The following is a 23,943-nucleotide window of genomic DNA, read 5'->3' on the forward strand; positions in this document are numbered from 1 at the left end:
AAATGAAAACAATTTTAACCAACATACATTTATCAGGATTTCAATGGGAAGTGTGCTCCTGCTTCTGGCCAATGAGATAGTCAAGTTAATTAGGATTATTGTTGTTGTTGTTGTTGTTGTTGTTGTTGTTGTTGTTGTTGTGTGCCTTCAAGACATTTCAGACTTTGGGCAAGCCTAAGTCTAAAATGTATTTATTTATTATTTATTTATTTACTGCATTTATTTACTACATTTGTATCACACCCTTCTCACCCCAAAGGGGACTCAGAGTGGCTTACAAATTATATGTACATACAATATATTATATTATTAGCATAGCACAATATTAGCATTATATATTACTATATTGAACTATACCACTATACTGTAATATTATTAGCAATATTATATGTAATATAGAATATATAATTAATAATATTATATGGTATTATTAGTGTTATATTGTATTACATTATAATATTATTATCAATATTATATGTATATACAATATATTATATTATAAAACTGAGGGCGGGGGCCAGGTAAATGACCCCGGAGGGCCGCATCCGGCCCCCGGGCCTTAGTTTGGGGACCCCTGCTCTACTGTATATGCAATATTCTGTCTTCCAGGCACATGTATCCAATATGCCACTGAAAAACTGCCAAAGTACATCATGAATACAGAGAAATGCCCCTTTCTCTTCATGTGACTATCAACAGTGCTACTACAGCACTACAAAAATACCTTTGAGCAGATCTCTTCAAATTATGAATGCCTGAGACATGAAAATGTTTAGAAGCACAGGTGGTATTCTTGCCAGCTTGCCTGTTGTCTCTCCCCCATTATTAACTATGAGTCCTTTGTAAATCAGATATTTGGTACTCAGGAACTGCCTATAATGCCTACTACAATACACATATGCTTAATATTTCTGCCTAAGAAATATTGCTTTTGCTTATGAGCAAACATTTAAAGACCAATGACTCATCTGATGAAATAAAGCAACTACAGCAGAATTCCAGTTATCCGACTTCCAGTTATCCGACCTACCATATTATCCGACATGTTTACCGGAGGGAGGAGACTCTTCCCTTCGGCAAGCACCCGAGGCTCGTCCCTCTGGCCAGTGCCTGTACTTTGGAGAAGCCGAGTGCGTGTTGCCTTCAATTCTGGTGAAGCCGGAGGGACAAGGCTAGTCCCTCCAGCAACTCCCACACTTGCCAGGGGGGGGATAATAGGGCCTCCCTATTATCCGAAAATTCTGGTTATACGACATTTCGCCCACCCATTTATGTTGGATAACCGTACTCTACTGTATTTAATTTGGGGACAGTCATGAAAACAGAAAGGCAAAAGAACTGTAAGTACTGAATGGATATTACTTTCTTCAGCTTAAATCAGTGGTTCCCAACCTTTGGGCCACCAGGTGTTTTGGACTTCAACTCCCAGAAATCCCAGACAGCTTACCACCTGTTAGGAACTGTGGGAGCTGAAGTCCAAAACACCTGGAGGCACAAAGATTGGGAAACACTGGCTTAAACACAATATTCATATTCCTTTCTTACTCTCCCCTCATTTACATTGGAAGCATGATTTCTTCACAGAAGTTTCAGGTTGGAATAAAACAAAAGGTCACTTTTGCTTGACTGAATAGTGCTCAGTCTTAGAACACATACATCCTGAAGAAGACTTTGGGAAAGTTACTTTTATGCACTACAGTTTCTAGACCTCCCAGACCAGGATAGTGATAAATGCTTTTGTGAAGGACTTAATTTATCATATCTGTATTGTCTTTTGGCAGATGCATGGACATAGTGAGCATATATGTAGCAATTTTAAAGCAGAGAACAGCCTTCTTCCTTCCTGTACTTGAACTATATCTTGAAGAAATTGATGCTCTTATATCCTTAAATAGAAAGCACATGACTAATTCATCAATGCCAATGTCATCTGTGCATATATCTGATGTGAGTAGTGTCTTGTTGATGAGAAAACAATAAACTGTGAAAAATGGCACTTCTCAAAAATTAGCTGGCTGGAATTCAGCAGGAGATGGATTGTTGCAACAGCTGTGGCACAATGACTTTGATTAATTAGGTTTTTGTTCTTTCCTGGAATAATTTTGACTGAACTGTCTCTTCTTACCCTCTCTGGAGTAAATCCATTAGTACACTTAACCCAATATTAAGCAACAATCTGTTCTGATATCTCATATTTGATAACCAAAAAGCATTGCAAAGTGCATACCCATTATCTCCAATAATTGTGTGTGCGTGTGTTTGTCAGAAAGAGAGTGAGAGATAGATGACATCTCTTTTTTGTTAAGGGCTAAACTTTTATCCTTTTATATTTTAATTTCTAGAGAATGGTATGCAAACTTCAGTGAAATCAAGAATGTTGGTTTTCTACATAGAATAGGGGCAAAAATCTCCTAATTCTACAGCTGCCACCATGTTCCTTGTTGTAACAGCATCCACGGTCCTTAAAGTATCCTTTTAATATCTGTAATGATTAAATAATTAACGGACCAACTAATTAATCAATTAGGTACCATGAATGGACATAACGTGATACAAAATGGCTCCTGTCTGAAAACCTTATGCCAAAAAAGCCCATGACACCCTGGAAACAAGTGCAGGGGAGCAAATAGATATAGCCAATGTGATTAATTCAACTGCTCGTCCTTGGGGTTACTATTTATTTAATCATTTCATTTTTATCCCATCCTTCCTTTTAAGACTCCAAACAATAGACCTATCAATCTCTGGACATTATCACACCTGCCTCCTAATATGGCTTTACCGGTCATAAACCCATCTTGGCTAAAATGGGAGGATGCCACCTAGCCTATCTTCTTACTACGCAAAACCTTTTTGCCAACGCTTTATCCTTTCACTGTTAGGGGAAAAAATAATCCATCTTAGACCAAAGAAGCAGAGTGTGTGGGATGTGATGTCCATTGTAGGTGTGTGCTTCCTGCCTACAAAACAAAAACAAAAAAACTGCTTCTCTCCCAATTGTCAGTTCGTTTTTCTGTTCATCTGCAAAGACCCTTTGTTTCTAACAGAACTGCCAGGCTGCATCTACACTGCAGCCTTGACACAACTTTATCTGCCATGACTTAATAATGTGGAATTGGTCCACATGTCCAACCACCGCCTCACAAAGCAGTTATTTTATTCTCAACTTAAGAACAGAAAACAGAATGTCGAAGTATAACAAAAGAGATTTAAATATGAGCTTAAATCTAACTTTTAAAAATGGTATAAACACAGAGAACTGGAAAGCCCTGTTGTAACTGAAAGTCACAAGCATGTGGACAACTTCAACAGAAAGGAGGAAACCATGAAAATGAACAAAATCTGGCTACCAGTATTAAAAAACCCAAAAATCAGAACAGTAGATGGGAAGCAGCACTCTGAGGGCAGAGGAGCTCCAGGGACGGCTAATGACTCTGAACAAACCAATGCTAATTAAGGTGATTAACTGCAACATTCATGCTGGCTTCCAACTGACAAAGAACTCTTCTCACACCCTGGACTCTCCACAGATATATATTAACCTTCCTTGCCTAGTTTCTCCATGCCTCACAACCTCTGAGGATGCCTGCCATAGATGTGGGCGAAACGTCAGGAGAGAATACTTCTAGAACATGGCCATACAGCCCGGAATACATACAACAACCCTGAAAGTCAACTGTTCCCAACTTTGCTATGAATCTTTAAAAGGCACGAATAAAATACAAAAGGGAGAAATGTGCCAAGAGGAATGCGGGTCAAGAAAAGCCTTGTTGTAACCACCTTCCAACTGGAACACTATGTCTTCATTGTGAAAGACCATGCGGATCTAGAATAGGTCTTCCTACTCATTTACAGACTCACCACCAAGACTTCACCTCTGGAAGGCAATCATACTCGGCTATGAGCACAATGCTCTTTCAGCCAAACAAATGTACTATATGTCACTTTGGCTAAAACAAGGTTCATTTCTGCAAAGAACTGAAATACCAGAATGAGTACCATCACAGTGCTGTATGTTGGGGGAAGTGTTTTCACAGCATAACAGTCCCTTACACTTTATATTCTAGTGCTTCTGCTGACAATAAAATTTAAATCACATTCATTCAAATTCTGAACCTATCCTTTCTAAATGTATCATTCAGCAGGATTATATTTAATGGTGTGGACTTCATTATGATTTGAACCCATTTATTCAGCTGCTATCAAATTAAAATGAACGGATGGTATAAAGAATAATTTCTCACTTCACAAGCTTCCTACTGTAACATATATCTGAAGCATTATATTAACATTGAAATATGTGCTCTGAGAACCCTCCTTCTGCCTCACTTTTTCTGAATCTAATGATGCATTAAGTCTGGACAGATGATAAGAAACTACTTTCATCCCTAAATAAAATATCTCCCTTAAGATTAAAAGAAAAGGGTAGATAAAACACCTAGGTTGTTACTATCAAAACACCATTTCTAGAAAATATGATTAATAGGGTCACATCCATAAATTAATAAGATTTAAGTTATAGACCATGAAAATGCAAGGACATCAAGCAAGAAAACAAATACTTTAAAAAGGGGTTTAGCGAATAGGGAAAGCCAAGCTCTCTTAACAGTGTTGGCCATGAAATCTCAGTAGTGTCTGCTTTTTTTATTGTGTCAGAAGCAGTATGAGAATTTACTGCAAGTCACTTCTGGTGTGAGAGAATTGACCGTCTAAAAAGACGTTGCCCAGGGGATGCCCAGATGTGTTACCATCATGTGGGAGGCTTCTCTCATGTCCCCGCATGGGAAGCTGCAGCTGACAGACAGGAGCTCAACCCATCTTGCAGATTTGAATCGACGACCTTCAGTTCAGGTCAGCAGTTCAGTCGGCACAAGGGTTTAACCCCCCCCCCACCACCACCCCTAGTAGTCTCCGCTATGATACAGACATAATTTTACAATGTGAGGAATGAGGCAGTTCTTGACTCTTTACACTTAAATGATATATTGTCTCTGCCCTCTGTCATGTGTTTTAGGACCCATGTATAGCTTTATTTTGCAACTGGAAGTTGTTCTTGCATGTTCTGTTACAGTTCAAAATTAGCTGTTGTGAATCCCTGCCTTCAAAACATTATATAAATAACAGAAAATGGGTGACTTTCCTCCTAACATTCATAGTGAATATCCTATAATATATTTTATCTTTTTATAATTTGGCACTGGAATTCTGATGCTTGGTGAATCCAAAGAACTTTGGTTTGCACCCTCTTTGCTATCTTAGAATCACAGAAGCATAGAGTTGGAAGAGACTTTGTGGGCCATCCAATCCAACCTCCTGCCTTAAAGCAGGGAAAATCGCTTTCAAAGCACCCCCAACAGATGACCATCCAGCCTCTATTTAAAAGCTTCCAAAAAAGGAGCCTCCGCCACACTCTGGGGCAGAGAGTTCCACTGCTGAACAGCTCTCACAGTGAGGAAGTTCTTCCTAATGTTCAGGTGGAATCTCCTTTCCTGTAGTTTGAAGCCCTTGTTCCGCAACCTAGTCTCCAGGGCAGCAAATAACACGCTTGCTCCCTCCTCCCTATGACTTCCTCTAACATATTTATACATGGCTATCATCTTTGCTCAGAATTCTTTGTTTTACTGCCTTTGGGGACTGGTAAACAATAGATGCTCAATGTACTGGATTGTCTATTTGTTATTTTCTATTTAAATGTTCATGTTTCAACAGGTTTTCACTCTTTCATGTTTCAAATACATTCAAAAATTTTGTATCCTGTAAATTTTCGACAAGTTGGTTCCCATTGTTATAAACTGTCCTTCAAGAGCTAGCATGGTTTTGTGGTCTGAGTACTGGAAACCATGGTTTGAGCCCCTGTTTGGCCATGGTAACCCATTGGGTGACCTTGTACAAGTCATACTCTCTCAGCCTCAAAGGAAGGCATGAGTAAATCCTTTCTGGACAAATGATGCCAAGAAAACCATGTTAAAGGTTTGTATTAGAGCCACCGCAAATCAGAAATGAAATCAACATTTGTCTTCTTGGATTATAAATAAATATCATAACCTTCTCTTTATCATTACCTTTAGGCTTTCTTTGAACCAGTTGGTTGGTTTGTTATTAAATGATAAGCCCATTTTATGATCCAATGAAATCCATTTCCACTGGGATAAATACTCAGAGCAACTGACATACAACACACTTTGAAAGGTCAGTGTGCAATAAATTAACCTGGACTCTGGATCTCCAATGTTTTTTTTCCTGTTAAAACATGGTGAAACTATGTTTCTGAACAAAACTGCATGTTCTTTTGCTTGATTTTTCAAGATCTGGAAATTCTTTTTCTAAAATGGAATAGTGAAGTGCTATTCTGGGGAACAACATTCAGTTCTTTGGCTCTGACTTAATACTCATTTGGAATTATAAAACATCTACAATAAAACTCTTCCTTGTGATTCAGAGTAAAACTATTGTCCTCATTCAACAAATCTGTGTATGAACAATTTTCTTCCAATACACATCTCTTTCCATTTTATGCTGCTGGTAAAAAAAAAAATCAACATGTGGCATTTCACCCTCAACACAATACTTAAAGTAAATGATTGCAGATAGCAAAAAAGTAGCTGTAGTTCTGAAATTATCCAAATAACTCAAAATAGCATGGCTGTGTTCCCCATTTCCGTTTTATAGGGGAGCTCCTTTGAAAGACACAGCAGGAAGAAAATCACATGCAGTTTCTCAATTCCACTAACTTGTGAACTCTATACCAACAACAGGTCCGTCTCACGGCAATTTAGGAATTAAATCCACCTTTCTCTTCCTCCTTGGGCATCTGCCAGAAACAAAATCATGACCTGGTGGTCTGATGTATAGGGAAGGATCAGGTTACTAGGTAGCACTATAGTGGTTGGAAACAGGAAATAATTCTTTTTGTACAGTTAGATCTCAAGGCTATCATGGAGTAACATTGGGGTCACTGAGTTCATTACAAAACACTGTTTGTCATTCATTCATTCGTTGTATGTGTGTCCTAATTTTAATTATAAAAAATTCTCAAAATGCTTTACAGCAAGAAGATCCATTTAAAAAGACAGCAAATAAACAATGCAAAGCCATCTAAAAACAAGTTGATACATAAACAAACTAGTTAAAATATTGGATTAAATGCAAGAATGTTGCTAATTCATATCCACTTATATCAATGGGACTTGTATTGATGTTGATTAACAAGTTGCGTTAATTTCAATGGCTCTACTCTTGTTACGACTAAAATTGGATTTAATAAAGCAATTTAAACAAAAATTGGAAAAATCAAATTCTGGTGACCCAAAACAAAACTCTACCATGTAAGCTTTATGTAGACTCACTGCAGAATCTGAAAACACCACATGCTTTTGGTCATTTCCAGAGAGTTATACTTCATTAATGTGTGTTCATGATAATAATACCGGATTGCACTCCACACACTTCAAGGTCAAAACCTCAAAAATGAGTGATCTTTGATCGCAAGGAGCCGGAGAACCTCGGATCCACACAGCTGGAAGTGGAAATGTTTAGATCATTTCCTATATGGGAATATAGTAAGGTCTGGCTAATGGCCTTAGACTACCTAAAGCTGATAAGTTCCATTCTAAAGAGATGGTTTCAATGATTTCTTTATAAAGTTAATTATGTCATTCATTAGAAATATATGTGCAGACTATGTTGTTGAAAGACATTACATTCATGAATGATCATAGCTGTCTTCAGCACAGTCTAATCCGCTCATTTGCAAACACCTATAACAAGTTTGAATAAATGTTAATTTCTGTGAAAGCAGAAAGATGGAATAATATTGGTAACTGCCAATCACAAAACAGAATAGCTGTGTCAAATCAAACAAACTAATAAACACAAAGCTTCATTTATCAAGTACTAAGGCATGCTTTAAAGCTATATCAAAGTATGGTAGGTTTTTCACACATTGCACTGCATGTCCAAAACCACTGCTTTATTTATTTTTGATTTCCCAATCAAATAGATTTTACAGAAGTACAGAGAATGTTTATTTAGCGCTGGGTGACCTTTAGCAATTGTGGGCCTCTTCTACATTGGCATGAAAGGCTGAAACAGTGTGACTTCGTCTTCTACACTGACATATAATCCAATGATCAAAGCAGATAAACCACATTATCTGCTTTGAACTGGATTATGTGAATCTACACTGCCATACAATCCAGTTCAAAACAGATAATTTAGATTTTAAATGGTAGTGTATAAGGGCCTAAAAATCCTAATTTCCTACAAGATGGAACCATGGCAGTTGTTGTTGTTATATTTATTTATACCCTGCTTTATCTCACCAAAAGGGACTCAAAGCAGCTTGAAATAAGTTAAAGAGGAATCCTGGAATTGTGTAGGTCAAACGGGCTCCTGGCATTCTTAGTCTATTGACCAGGCTTAGCACAATTTCCTAGCCTTCTCTAGAATCACCATGCTGGCTTCCAGGAAGATACATTTGCCACTTGGATGGTTAATTTAAAATGATTCAGAGGAATCTTAATGCTGCACTGCACAAATGCATCCTTATGTTTGGAATTCTGAAATTTTTTGAAATGATTTGCATTCAATTTGTAATCTTTCTGGTTCTGATTTCAACAACTCTATGTAGTGGTTCAGCCTGATGACAATGAGGGGTTTGTGGTGTCAGGGCCTGGGAGACTGGGAGATGCAGTTTCAGAGCTGGGGGAATGCTGGATTCAGATACAGCCAAAATGGGGGGAACAGGAGGTGCTGTTAGAGCAACCATGTGAAAATACTGATGTTTTGGAATACAGCAGTCAGGCAGGCAAACTCTCACTTAGTAATTGCAGTCGAGATACTATGAACTCATCTGAGGGAAGAGTGGATTTGGATAAACATTTCCGGCTGGCTCTGAAGAAGGAGGGAATCAGGTGCAGAAAAAGTGAGAGACTTCATGGGAAAGATAGGAACAAGCGGGGTGCAGAATAATGTGTTCATGTTTTGCAGCCCTTAAAGCAGCGAGGTCTGTGAGAGGATTTTAGATCTTCCAACATCACTAAACTTAGGAGGGTTGTTGGTCTTGTTCTCTGTTCAAGTTTGGGTTGGAGACTCATGTTTCATGCTCATCTTTTGGCTCTCTGTTCCATGGATTATTCTGGGATTTCTGCTCCTGTTGTGCCCCTTGTTTTAATCCTTCTGTTTTGGATTTATCTTGCCTTCATGCTCCAGTTTAAAACCTTATTCTGGGATGTATGCTGCCTGTGGTTTATTTTCTGTAAACAGTTTGGCTTGGCTTTTTGCCTATGACTTTTGCCTACAATATTGACTCTTGGAGCTTATTTTTTATTTACTTCATAGAGTTTTACCCTTTTTATATATACTTTCTAAAATTATTTTGACTTTTACACTTGGTGTCTTCCTGGGTGCTGTGAGCAAGGTGGAACCCTGCTGAGGTGCAACACTCTAGATATCTAGTAAGTGGAGAAAAGCCAACATGATCAGGGAGCTTTGATCATGTCCCTACAAGGACAGTTTATAATGTTTGGGATATTATTTTTTCTTTAAAAACAAAGCAGAGGAGACTATTGGTTTGGAGAAGGTGGACAATATGAAGTGTTTCTCACTATCAGATAATATCAGTAAGGCGAAAAGGTGGGATGGTGGGGTGGTTATGCTTTTTTCTATTATTAGTGGAGAATTCTTGATTGTGAAAATTTATTGGGGAGGAATATTGATAGTAGGATTTCTTATAATATTTGCATTCATACCAAAAAAATGTAAAAGGAAATTATTTGTGATGTGCTTCAGTTCATTTACATAACTAAAAGCATTACAGTTATACTGGATATTTTAAAAGATATCTTATTGATGTATTGTTATTCATAGGATGTTTTTAAAACAAGCTCCCTAACTTAGTGTAATTTAAGGGCTGTGTATGTATAATATTCTTTACTAGATAGATCACACATACCACACACATAAATTGCTTGTAGTTTTGTAACACATTACGTTTTGCAGTTGCCTATAGTCTCAAGCAATATATTGATCATTTATTAGTAAACAATTGTTGACCTTTTTGATGGATACATAGTCTATTTAGTATCAGAAGCTATTGTCCTTCTATCCTATTTTTGGACTTCTTGATGGCTAGTGTTCAGGAAAGTTCCTTGGTTACACTACAGTTCCCAGATTGCCTAGCCACCATGGCCACTAGCCAATGGCCATGCTGCCGAGAGATTCTATAAATCCTGTCCACAAAAAATGTTCTGTCCCTGCATGCCCATTTTGGGAAATGAGAGGTAGCTCTAGATAGGATATTGATCAGCAATGCTTTTATTATATTTTAACACGTATTTAGTAATGCATTTACACTGAAAATTTCACACAGGGATGACACAATACAGCATATCCCACATGAAAGGATATGTTGTATTCTTTATTCTTACCCTTGAGAGATGCATTATTCCATATACTTAAAATTATTAGAAAAAAAATTAAACATGCACGTGTAAATAGCACAGAGGTAAATTATTATAAAATGTGCAATTTTAGTAGGTTTTACAAAGAACTGCTAGTTCCAAGTAGCACTGGGGTTAACATGGCTGATTGCACATATAATTAAGCTGGATAATTTCTCAGTAAAATCCTACCAAGGGAGATTCAATGAGACAGCCAAATGACATCTGCATAAAGTAAACTGATAAATGAGATGAATGTACTTTAAGTAATGTTTTATATCATGATGGAAAAATGGCACCTCTATTCAAGAATATGCAAGTTCAATAAAGAGAAATTCAAATAAAGATTATATCATCTTCCAAGCATATATTATGGAATCAGCATTACTTGCTAGATTCTGGGTAAAGATCTGCTAAGTAAAATACAGAGAAAGTGTCATTCTGAATTCAACTGGAGACAACAAGGAAGGATAATTTCTATAACTCACTGAAAAGTATACAGCCACAGACAAAGACAGGGGAGAAAATAATGGTTTGAAAGTGGAGCATGCATTCCATAAATATATGGCAGGACAGTTACCGGGTAGCCATTTCGCCCTGGTTGACCCTGGTTGAAGGAGATGAAATGTAATGATATATGTTAGGCATACATTGAGTGATATGTGACATAATATACATACTTTGTATACATCAATAGGAAAGGGAACTTTCCATCCCTATTATCCTCTTTTACAACTAGCTACTTCATCTTAAACTAGTAAGTATATTCATATCATAATTCATATCCGAAGGCACTCAAAATTCAAGATTTCCTCCAACCAAAAGCTGCAGAAAATATAACCAGATCCTATGCATGTTTATTCATAAGTAAATCTTAGTGAAATAAATTGAGTTTACGAAATAAAATATTTCATCAGCTTAATTAATCAAGAACTAATCACATGACATTTGTGCTCAAGATACTTAAATATAGTATTAAAGGCAGAATCAAATTCATAGCACAGAGAAAACTGAATTGATATACTTTACATTTTGGAACACTGAAATTATTATATACACTTAAGAAAAACCATGTTGACATACTTAAAAATGAATTTCATACCAATAAAAACAGAAATGGTTTGTATTAGAATTTTGTAATTGAAATGTCATCTTGCAAATATCTTAGATGTATAGGATTACAATTTTATTAATCTAAAATGAAAATACTGGCCTATAAATAGCAAACATGAAAGAAAAAGAAGAAGATTCCTTTTTTAAATCGAGATGCTAACTTTAAGAATATTACTAACAGTTAAGTGATTTTTACATGCATCTGCGAGGCACCTGTAGTAACCCAGTCTTAGCAAAACAAGACTTTAGCATTGAGAAGGGTCAATCAAAGTCCACAATATGCGTGCCCAACCCACATGAAAATACATGGTCTTTTATGTGGGATTCAGGCAGCCACAGGTGTTTTGCACATGAGAAGGGGGGGGGGAGGCAAACAAAAGCCTTAACTATATATCAGAAATGATAATAAAGAAACAGTTATGAGCCTGGCTTTTGTCTACAATGTAAGAATGCAGTGCCTAATTTTTTTATGGAATCAAACTTAGTCCCAAATATGCCACTATTTATGCCTGGTAATGTTTGGTGGTGGATCTACTTCATCCTCAGATTAGGATTAGCACCTTGGATAGCTCCTTGGCATTGAAGCAAGGAGTAGATTCACTAATTCACTAACAAAGGAAACACCAGCTTTCTATGGGCATCAGTATGATAAAATAATTTTCCCACTGAGAACACAGCCTGAAAAGGACAAAAATGTCTTGTTCCATGTTTTGTGATCTTCCTGATGTCCACAAATGGATCTTTTTGGCACCAGTCAACCCACTGCATATGCTAAAATCCTTAATTTTTCAAGAGAGAAAACAATGAATAATACTACTCAGAATTGGTGCAGTGTGGCATGATGGGATGACAGATTTTTCAGGTACAGACAGAAATTCCAACTCTTAAGAGAATAGAATTTGGATATGCTTTCATATCAAGATGGATCATCAAGAAAGGTTTCTAAAGGATGGCCTAAATCAGTGGTTCTCCACCTGTGGGTCCCCAGATGTTTTTGACCTACAACTCCCAGAAATCCCAGCCAGTTCACCAGCTGTTAGGATTTCTGGGAGTTGAAGGCCAAAACATCTGGAGACTCAGAGGTTGAGAATCACTGGCCTTCTTCCCATTTACTAGTTGCTCATTTACCTGTTTCTCCCTCTGGGCCTAATTTCCCAGGAAGAGAGAGAATAAGACATGTTCTGATTACTGTATCTTCTGTACATTCATTTATTATTTAAACTGTCAGTAAGGGCAAAAGAGTGGGTAGAAATTACAAGGGAAAGGAAAGCTACAATTGCCTAGAAAAATCTTGCTAGTGGTTCTAATCATACAACTCCAGTTATGGAAATGGTGTACTCTTCATCACCACAAACTATTTAAAGAGCTCTGGGCATGCTGTGATTCAGTTTGTGTTACTTTTCTCATATTTTAATCTCACAGATTGTGCCATCACACTAGTGCATCATACATAACAAAAGATATATGGGTCGAAAGGGAACTGGTTGCCTACTATGGGATGAGTCATAGCAAAGATGTTTGGCATGTCATATCCAGCACTGATTGAAAATGTTCAAACACTATTTTAAATGTTGTTTGATATAAAATAATATAAAATAGTTTTGAAAAATTCATTGTGTTTTAAATTATAAGATCAATAAATTCATCCATATTCTGCATGGTAATTGTCATATTTAACATATGAGTCATTGGGGGTTTTTTTTACCAGCTCTTTAAGACTTTCTGCCCCATTCTTGATAATACAGAAGATCCAATAGGATATGAGATGTACTTACAGGGGGTCCTATGAAAAGAGAAAAAAAGAAAAAAAGATAAATATATGCAAGTTTATGAGGGCTGTAAATTGATTCATATGCAGTGTTCAGAAACATAGTCATAGTTCATCATATCCATACAACAATTACTTTGATGGCAACACTTTCAGCGGCATTTTCATTCTTTCATGATATAATAAAGCTTATGATGCTACATCCAGTAGCATCCAAGCTGTCTCGTTTTAGTTGTTTTAAATATAAGCTATGGTTTATCTATATCTACCTTGCTTTAACTAGGTGTGCATTTCTGCATTTCACTCTAGGTATAAAACAGACCTGTTTAGATTTATAAGTCTCAAACTGTTTACTGTTGCAATGATATGCAAGTTCAATTAGTCACTAAAATGAACAAAACTTTTTTATTACTGTTTTCTTTAAAGGCCCACTTAGAAAATACTTCCTTATTCAAAAATGTCACACTTTGTAAAGCAGTATTGGCACATTTTTCCAATTATTTACACCCAAAGGTTTTTGTACAACAGTTATCAAGAACATAATCAAATGTCTGCAAATCACATCTAATATTTCTTTCAGGCTTATTAAGAACAGCAGCTGTAGCCATCAAATCAATGACTTTCATTAGCTTTTCTGCTTCCCCTTTCTTTCTCATTCCACCGCATAGCAAAGGGGGCATATAACAGCAGCTGCTGTCCTTGGTGTTTGTTTTAAATATAGCTACGCTTTCATTTTTAACAATGTGGTTTTATTGTCCAGTTAACCTAAGTAATTTTTGATGCCAGTAAGTGGTCCTGAAGAGATTTTTAAGGTAATGACTCTTTTTCTACCGGAAAGCAAATTCATTTCCTTTGTTAATAATGCCATGTGTTTATAACACTTAAGGGCTACTGAAATGTTACATCAAATTCACAGGGCTAGTGTTCCCATATAAAACAAAACTCTGGTTTAGCACTAACATAATAGAGTACAGAGAGCACTGTGCTTATTCATTCCCTTGTTCCTCCTCTTCTCTGACAGAGACACAAAGAAGATCTCACAAATGATCTTCCATTTGAGTTTAACCAAGTTTGGTATTGTGTCAAACTTGTAAATTTCAGTTAATTTTTACAATGGCTTATTCAAACAAGCCAAGTTTGTTCATTATGATTAAAAGTTGACTTGTTTCAGTGAACTATAATTGACTGGGGTTTAAATTAAATGACAAGCTGTAGTTAATATAAAATGGAATCAAAATGTTTCTAAATCCTCCTTGAGGTCATGCTGGAAAAAAAAAACATCACAGTAGACAGCATGTACAAATACAAGTCCCGTTGTAGCTTATCCTCAGAATGCAAAGCATGGTTTAGCATCTTGTACAAATGCAGCCTTTGCTAATACCTAACAGGATGGCTCCACCGACAGAACTGTTTCCATCAGAAGAACTGGAAGGTGATTAAACCATCCTCATCTCTAGAGTGCCCAGCACTTGCATAGAGTTAAGAAAGTCTCTAGAATGGCTTTCCAAGCAGGACAATGGATGGTAGGGAAAGTGGGAAAATGAGAAAAACGCAATTGTGCTAGTTATAACAGTTGGGCAAAAATACAATGTGGATTATTTAAAAATATATGGATGCTTTTTAAAACAGCATTGTGATTACTAATTTATCAAAATAAATTTGAAATTATCTTGGATTAATTGCACTCTGAGTACAATGGTACTCTTCCAAGTGGAGGTGTTACCAGAAGTCTCTTTACAGTGCAGCACTATCATGTATGGGAGGTGTTCATCACATGGAATGTGGGGGTGTGAATTTGTCAATTAAAGACAAATCCAGTGTGAATGAAGTAGTTGGAGTGGTGAACTATGGGAGATCAAGGGTCATATGCCCACTTGGCCACAGAAACCCACTCGATGACCACAAAGAAACTTGTCAAGAAAACTCTGTGATAGGGTCATTTTACAGACACCGTAAGTGAGAAACAACTTGAATTCAAACAATAAAAATGCAAGCTGTAGCTAGCCAGCCATTAAAAGGTCTAGTGAAGGAACTTAAACAGGAGTTCTCTGAATTTGAATAAAATTGTCCTGCACTATGCTTTTTTGTGAAAGTGGAAACAGCACTTTCCTCACTAGAGGAAACCTTCTGTAGTGTATTCTAGTAAATAAATTTCCCTTGAATAGAGCAACTTTTGAGACCTTGGAGCACCGACCACTACGGTTTTCCCTCATCTCCCCTCCTCACATCAGTGTGGAGAGAAGATGGCTTCATTCAAACATTAAGTCTTTTATGGGGGTTGCAGCCATAGAAATGGCCCTTGAGAAAAGAATGGCAAGTATGGAAGTCTATAGTTTGTGTTAGCATAGTAGGAGACCTTAGAGGGATGCATCTCCCCACCACATTTTCATTACCCCAAAATATTCTCTAGGGACTATGTAGGCATTTTTGCCACTTTTAAAAATCTCACTTTTAAAGATTCCTTTAACAACAGAAATTGATAAGAGATCACTTTCAGTTCACTTCTTGTCTTTTTTTAACAGGAATTGGTCACAGCCACATGAGTGAAAAAATTGTGGTATTGTCAAATATCTTTTCAGATCACAACCTAATGGTTTTAGTTCTCAAGAGAACAAGGAATAGTTTTGTATGGAGAATATTTACCTCTATTTTACAAAAGGAAGTGTAAAATAGTTTTAAAAGGAAATGAAAAAATTCAAAAAGAGAAGCAAGTAAAGATTCGAGCAATTCTTGCAGAGATTTAAAAAAATCACAGAATGCCTCAATTGATAATCAGTTTAAGATGTTGCAGACATAGTTAGAAATGTTCATGGTGGAGGAGATGGGAAAATTAATATATGTAAAATTCAAAAGTTTATTGACATATAAGTCATGAAAAGAGAGAAAAAGAAAATATTTTGAAACTACAAGCGGGCACTATCATGACTGATAATAAGAAAAAATGAAGTGCATTTCACCATTTTGATCCTGTGTTTTATAAGGGACAAGACATTTGAAGATAATTTTTTAGACAGAACTCTCCAAAATTTCAGAGGACTAGGATGAATTTTGAATACCCCTATAACTGTAAGAGAAATCAGTGAAGCTATTAAGAATTCAACTTTAGGAAAGACACCTGGTTCCAACAGGCTTTCAGCCTTTTACTATAGCTGTTTCAAAGATGAGTAGCTTCTGCCATGAAAACAGATGATGAATTCAATTTTATAAATAGGAAAGATTTCAGATAACAGATAATAGGAACCTTTACACTGAAACTGAAAAAGATCAAGACATAACTGATAAAATATTTTGGACCAATATCATTGATGAATAACAACTGTAAGTTGTTCATAATGCTTTTGCCTGATAGTCTTTACATACAAAATTCAATGTGGACTTTTACAAAATATTAGAGATATTAAAATGTACATGGAAATATTTAGAATGGCATAATGAGAAACAGGCTGCATTGATTTTTTGATGCAGAAAAGGCCTTTGACAACTTGAATTGAACATTTTTATTTGGAATCTTGTAAGATTCTAAATAAAAATGGTGACAATTTTATTAAATAGCTTAATGGAGAACGTACATATAATATTAAATGAAGAGTTATCTATTCCATGTGAGATACAAAAAGAAACAAGACAATTGTGATCTTTATTACCTCTTTTGTTTATACCACTACTTGAAGTTGTGGATAGAGATATTTAGGGTATGATATGAGTTAAAGAAAGAATCTTACAAACTAAGGTCTCCTGCAGATGATTTGGTGATTACTTTGGGAAATCTTAGACTCTGCAAAAAGGCAAATGACAAAGATTTTAAAAAAATGAGAATTGATTGATTTTTTAAAAATAAGCAAAAAATAGTAATGTTGGTTAAAGTATAAATTAAACAGATTAAGAATGGATGGGGAATATGGGATTTAAAATTGAGAAAAAAGTAAAAGATTTAGACATTGCAATTACAAATATGAATTCCATGTTATTTTTTTAAAAAATATGTGAAAACATGGCATGAAATAAAAGATATGCAGAAATGGAAAATCTGCATTTGTGAATACAGATTGTGAATACTGCATTTGTGAATACAGATTTATAATCGTCATTGTATAAGTCATATCCTCTTGTACTTTTATGGTTCTTGACATAAGAAGATTTCTGTAGATAAGAAACAGCAGGGAAGGAAAAATGGTTAAGAAAGCAAGACTATATGGAGAACCAATGAGAATATAACAGAGAATTTTGATCTTCAATGGTTTTCCTAAGTCATTTAGTAATATGTGGTCAAAAAATACTTGATGCAAATACATGTGTTAATGTAGATAATTTGAAAGATCAAACTGGGACTGATGGACAAACAACCTAGAAAAGAATCACAAGAACCTATTTCAATCTATGATTATAGCAGTGAGACTACTGTTTACTCAGAGGTGGAAGAACAACACTCTCTCTTCTGGGGAAGAATAGCTGCTGAACGTGAGTGTGCTAGCAGATATGTGCCATTGTAAATTTTGATTAGAGTTAATCTTTACTAAACTTTTTGAAAGATTAAAAATCCATAATAGATTTTTTTGAAAAACAATGAAGGTGAAATAGCAACTATTAATTTTGAATCTTTTATTAGCAGTGTAACACTCAGTTAAGTTGAGAAAGAAGTTGGATGGCTGGACAAAAAGAGTATAACCTCAGAAAACCTATTTGGAAGTCATTTCTAGTTAGGATAGTAGTTTATATACTGTAATGTATATATCGTAGTAGTTAATACTTGTATATCCCAGGTGAGGGGGTGGTTGGTTTGCTTTTACTCTTTTGTCTCATGTTTGTAGTTTACTTATAAATGTTAGTTTTAGTTAACTCTATCTTAGTACCCATCCAGCTCCTAGAATATTGTTTTCCATTAACCTTCGTTGAATTGAATTCCTTAATGCAGCAAGCTACTAGCAAACATGTTTTACAAAATACAAACACAAACAACAAATAAGATTTAGAAATACATACCAATCTCTCCTCTTCTTCCTCGTTTACCCCGTTTACCAGGAGGACCTAAAAAGTAAACATTTCTTGATTTGTAACAGTGCAGTTGAATTAAAAATGACTTTGAGCATACATTACTGGCATATAATCAAAGCAGCAGTCAAAAGAAATACAAAACTAAATCTAGGCTGAACAAAAACTCACCAATTTCAAAGTAATGTTTCCTGCCTCTCTATCAGAGGAAGCACTTTTTTTACACTCTTGTGTAATTTTACTTTCCTATATAGTGTAAGAATATATATATACACACAAACATACTTGGATATAAATCTGATTAGGTCCAACTGTATTTATTCCCAAATTGGTGTGCTTATGATTTTAGCCTTACATAGAAATAACATAAATAGGTATGAATCATGCCTCAACATTTCCTTTAATAAACAGAGCTTAGAGATAACTTTCTGGACCACAGCTCCACAATCCCATCAATGAATATCAAAAGTAATTACCTGAATATTTACAATGAACTTGTTAAAAAGAAGGAAGGAATACATAAGGAAACCTAGCCAGGAAGAGGAAGTGATAAACCCAGCAAATTCGAAAAGAAATAAGATGCCTTGAAACGTGGATTCAAATGTTTTCAATACTTTCATCATTCTTCAAATTAAGTGATAATGGTTAGTGAATTCAAGTTGAAAACCTTGCTTTTAAATTTGTATTCCTTTGTAGGTGAGCTTTCTTTGAGATCATAAGTATGTTCAATCATAACTCATAAGATGGTATTACGTGCCAGAAAATATGAAAAGTAACATCAGGCAATGTAGTAGGCAGACAATAAAATGTGGAGTACAGTAGAGTCTCACTTATCCAACATAAACGGGCCAGCAGAACGTTGGATAAGTGAATATGTTGGATAATAAGGAGAGATTAAGGAGAAGCCTATTAAACATCAAATTAGGTTATGATTTTACAAATTAAGCACCAAAACATCATGTTATACAACAAATTTGACAGAAAAAGTTGTTCAGTATGCAGTGATGCTACGTAGTAATTACTGTATTTATGATTTTAGCACCAAAATATCACGATGTATTGAAAACATTATAAAAATGCGTTGGATAATCCAGAATGTTGGATAAGTGAGACTCTACTGTACTTGCTCTACTGTATTTGTACCTGAAGTGTGGACAGCGTAACATACTTTGGATACTTTGGATACTTGCCTGGTTGCTCTGTAAATTCAACTAAAAAAAAATCCAGCCTGATGCTTGCTCACATAAATCATGCTTGTTAAATCAAGGTAATGAACCAATTTAGCTAAAAATGCCAGATTTTGTTTTCTATTTTTTTATCTTCTGGTTAAAGTTTTGCACAAAGAACCTGTAGGGAAATGAGGGAAATCCATGTATATATAAGGCAAGAATTTTGTGTATGCAAAACAGTTGCGCTCTATCACGTACTATACTCCATGTAGAAAGCAATGTATTGCACTTCCCAGTCCAATACAAAATTAATGTGTTTTAGAAATAGTTAGCAAATTCTGGGCCAAGCCATATTTTTCCTTCACTAAGCGCTGAAGAGAGATCTGTTTCCTTAAAATGTCATTTTCAATTTTCAAGTCTCTAAAAAAGGATGTGACTTCTTCCTTAGTGGACCAAATTGGTGTTGTAAAGATTAATGATGCCAAATAAGCAAAACAAGAAAGAACAACTTTATATTAGTGTACCAGTATTTTAACTAAAATATCAAGAGCTAGTATTGTTTTCCGGCCATTACAGTTTTAAAAGCCTTTTGCAAAAGTAATGGTCATGTCCTACTGTTTTTCCCAGCAGAAACAATCCAAAGTTGAATGAGATCTTGGAGTAGGAAGGATATCCTTTTAATGATCTTGCTTCTTGGAAAGGTCAGGGGGATTTATCTTCCTGAGACATCCCTCAAGGCAATGTCCAACTTGAAAATGCTTCAGGATTTGAGGAGCCACAGTTCAACCATCATTTCTTTTGAAATCAAGACCTGGCTACTCTACCTGCATAACCACCAAATATGCACCGTCCTTCTGCTCCACCTGCATAACCACCAATTTACCAATGTAGAAAATAGTTGTGGGAGCTGTTGAATGGATTTATGAGAACTTGCTTCTTTTATCTACTGTAGTGGAAGCTACTGCTGGGTGTCAATTCCTCCTGTGTGTGGCAAGGACACTGGGTAAGCAACCTATGAATTGTGATAAAGGGTTTAGATATAATTGGTAATGCACAACAGCTAAAGTAGAATCTGATTATTTGATTTTTGTACTGCTGTCGCCAAAATCTTGATTAAAATGCAATTAATAGCCAGCTGTTGTCATACTTGCAGTCCAACAGGAAGGTTATTAATATGCAGAAGATAGTTGGGCAAAGTATTTGGCAGAAATAATATTTGGAAGGAACTTTGCAACTATAATGTTGCCATGGACAAACTACATATCTGAAAAAATGCCTGCTATTAACCAATTGTAAAGATGCTGTTGAAGACTGATAAAATATAAAATAAAATTAAAATATAAAATTAAAAAAATACACAAATCAAGTTGCAATAGAACATATGACATCAGAATGTCAAACTCTCGGTATTTTTTTTTACTAAATTATGAGAAAAAATGCAAGCAGTAATTCTTACCTCCACAGAGCAGGAGGTGAGGTGCAGGCAGGGCGAGAACAGCAAATGCTCTATTTTTGCTTTAGGAGTAAAAGTAGAGCATTTGCTATCACTTGCAGATTCACATGTATGTGGAAAATTACCTATGGCTTCAGGTATGCATGAAAGTCCTAGCCCCTGTCCCTGTATTTCTCACAGGCCACTGTTGTAGCAAATTCTGAAGACAAGAAAATAGTGTTTCTTGGCTTATTATTCAAGACTCTAGTTACATACCAATTTATCTCTTAGTCACTTTGTTATATTAGTTTTCTGAGAAACATAACACAGAACATGAACACATAGGGCGTTAAACATGGGTCCTAGTGTTGAAAAACCATCTTGTTTTTTGCTGGAGCATACCAGGATACTCTTCTTATCACACCAATTCATTCCTTAAGCACTCGAAGAAATCTGCAAACACTTTTCCAAAAAAGAATTTTACATCCCATGAGACTAGGGCTCCACAATTAGATAATTCCATAAATTCAGAAGCACTGTCTGCTTAAATACTTTAAATATTAATTAAAAAAAAGAAAAGATGCATTTTTGTATATTCTGCAAGGCAGAGGTCTGCTTTCAGCTCAGCCTGAAGTTTGCAGCAGTTTGCTTCCAACAAATTGCTGGATTATTTGCAAAGGAACAAAGGAAAGTTAGCCAATGGTATGGAAATGCCTAATTAAAAAGAGGAATTCTGGAAATGGCTGGAATCAGCAGTGAAGCTGCAGTTCTGTGAATTATAAAATTAATGTTTAAAAAGGAAGCGAATGAGGAAAGTTATGACTTTGCAGCCAAAATTCCTGTCTGATCACTGGAATTGAAATGACTAACATTATGGTCATGGGAAAGTGAAGCAGTTCAAAGTGACCCCCCCCCCCCAAAAAAAAAACCCACAGTGATATGTCACAGTTCCCAAACTTATTTTTTCATATGGACACATAATAAAAAAGCTGAAGTGCTTTTATATGAATCAAAGGGCTTTCAGCTTCCTAAAAATTGAAGTTCCCAATTTTTGAAAAGTAACACTTCATCATGAGACTAGTTGAAGACTAGGTTGCAGTGACTTCATGATGGTGTTTTGAGATGGTGAGGTTTTCCATTCTTGCCTAGGGACCTTCAAATGGATGCCACCAACCTCATGAGGTAATGGTCATAGAATCAATTAAATCATGTCAACCTCTAACAATTAAATTGATTTAATTTCCCTGCCCTGCATTTCTCAGGAGGAGGAAAGAGAAGGAAGCAAGAAGCAGCATGAAACCACAGAGGCCCAAGGGCTCCACAGAGCACAGTTTGAGAACCCCTGCTCTAGGGTATTTTGCAAATTAGAGTCAGTAGATAAATGGCAAAATGCCAACTTCCTCATCATCAAGCTCCAGACTTTAGATTGAGGGAGGAATTCAGAGAAAACTTTACTTAATGACCTTAGGTTTCAGGTAACTATATATGCACAGCCACTGAGAGCTGGCATTAGGCCTAGGGCAATATGCATGATAAGTCTCCCCATTCCTAAATTTAGCAACAGACATTATACTCAGCAGACATTATACTATTGTTACTGCTGCTCCTTTGCAGTGATTTTTTTCCCTGTCCTGCCCTCCAGAGGCCCATGCCCTGCAGAAATTATCCAGATCCCAGGAATCGTGTCCTCAGCCCTGGAGACACAGAGAGAACAAATCTCAAATGGATATGAACCAGAAGAAAGAAAATCGTCACTGAAATTCAAGCTTGGAAATAGTTTGCATGGCAGAATCCAGCAATCTACCCTCAAAAGTCCAACCCTTGGAAAAAGTTTTCTGAAGTGTATATGCCTTTTTAAAAGCAGACACACAAAGGAACAAGATCACATAGCCCTCTTGGCAAACAGAAATAGCTGCTGTCACATACTTGATAGACATGGCTCAAGGACAGCTGAAATAAGCAGGCATAGTCATTCTATACTACCATGGAATGAAAGCCTTCTCATAGTTTCAGTTTGCCATTCCATTGTATTACTACTCTGCCATAGCAAATACTTTCCTTATTGAAGCACATGCTGTAAGAAGAGAACACCAACAGCCTCATTTACATTTCCATAAGCAACTGCTTAATCGATTTGCATTGGTAATCAGGGATTTAGAGGCAGATTTGCCAGATAAGTTTAATGGAAACTGCACACAGACAATGTCACCCAATAAAAAATAAATACATATATGAAATTAGCAGTCCTCTCATACCTTTGCACAAGAAGGCAAATGTTTCAACAAAAGTAAGTGGACTTCATTCCAAGCACTTCTGTTTAGAGTGCTGTATAAAATATTGTAATGTGCTATACAAGAAATAAATCTTAAAATGCTCAATACATGGCACTTCTGTAATAGAGAAAGCACAAATGGCTTTCAGCCTATATATGTTTTTTATCAATTTATTCCAGTGACATATTAAAAACATAAAAATTAAAGGATTGTTACGATTTTAAAAATCTTTGTTGTACATTCTATTTTGTGCAATTCATTTGTCTTTTAACATGTGATGTGCCACATGCAAAATGGAAGATAAAACCACCATTGGGAGCTGCAAGTCTTTAGTCTTCTCTGCCAAAAATTGCTGGTGCCTCATTAAACTACAAATCCCTGGATTCCATAGCATTGGACCGTGACAGTTGAAGTGATGTCAAACTGTATTCATTCTACAGTGTAGATACAGCCTAGGCCACACGGGTCAAAAGAATCTGGCCCACCACATCATTTTCTGTGTCTCATGAGGTTTTCAATATCAGGGCAACATAGTTACATTTACAGTCTTACAATTACAACTGGCCCTTTGAAGGCAATGATAAGGCTCATGTAGTTCTCAGTGAAAATCAGTTTGACACCCGTGGCCTAAGTCATTGTCCCCCTACCAATATTCAGTCTGTACTCCACTATGACTTGCTGAAGAATCATAAAGACATTAATCCCTCTTAGTTTTATGCCATGTTATCTGTGATGCACAGTTCAATATTATCTGTTAACA

At 36.1% G+C, this 23,943-nt stretch overlaps 1 protein-coding gene and 1 long non-coding RNA gene across 2 annotated transcripts in view; one reads left to right on the top strand and one right to left on the bottom strand.

Annotated features, from left to right (window-relative positions):
* LOC103279053 (uncharacterized) overlaps positions 1-23,384 on the top strand; it is a 75,271-nt gene extending 51,887 nt beyond the window's left edge. Inside the window, exons 2-3 of the long non-coding RNA XR_506521.3 lie at positions 20,431-20,481; positions 22,553-23,384. This is a non-coding gene — a long non-coding RNA (uncharacterized LOC103279053). The remainder of the gene's footprint in view (positions 1-20,430; positions 20,482-22,552) is intronic.
* col25a1 (collagen type XXV alpha 1 chain) overlaps positions 1-23,943 on the bottom strand; it is a 378,768-nt gene that overhangs the window by 178,175 nt on the left and 176,650 nt on the right. The window contains exons 3-4 of the mRNA XM_062982969.1: positions 18,301-18,345; positions 13,328-13,335 (exon numbers count right to left, since the gene is read on the bottom strand). Of these exons, the coding sequence (XP_062839039.1) occupies positions 13,328-13,335; positions 18,301-18,345 (53 nt within the window). The remainder of the gene's footprint in view (positions 1-13,327; positions 13,336-18,300; positions 18,346-23,943) is intronic.

Source organism: Anolis carolinensis, chromosome 5, assembly GCF_035594765.1.
Source record: "Anolis carolinensis isolate JA03-04 chromosome 5, rAnoCar3.1.pri, whole genome shotgun sequence".
Lineage (NCBI taxonomy): Eukaryota > Metazoa > Chordata > Lepidosauria > Squamata > Dactyloidae > Anolis > Anolis carolinensis.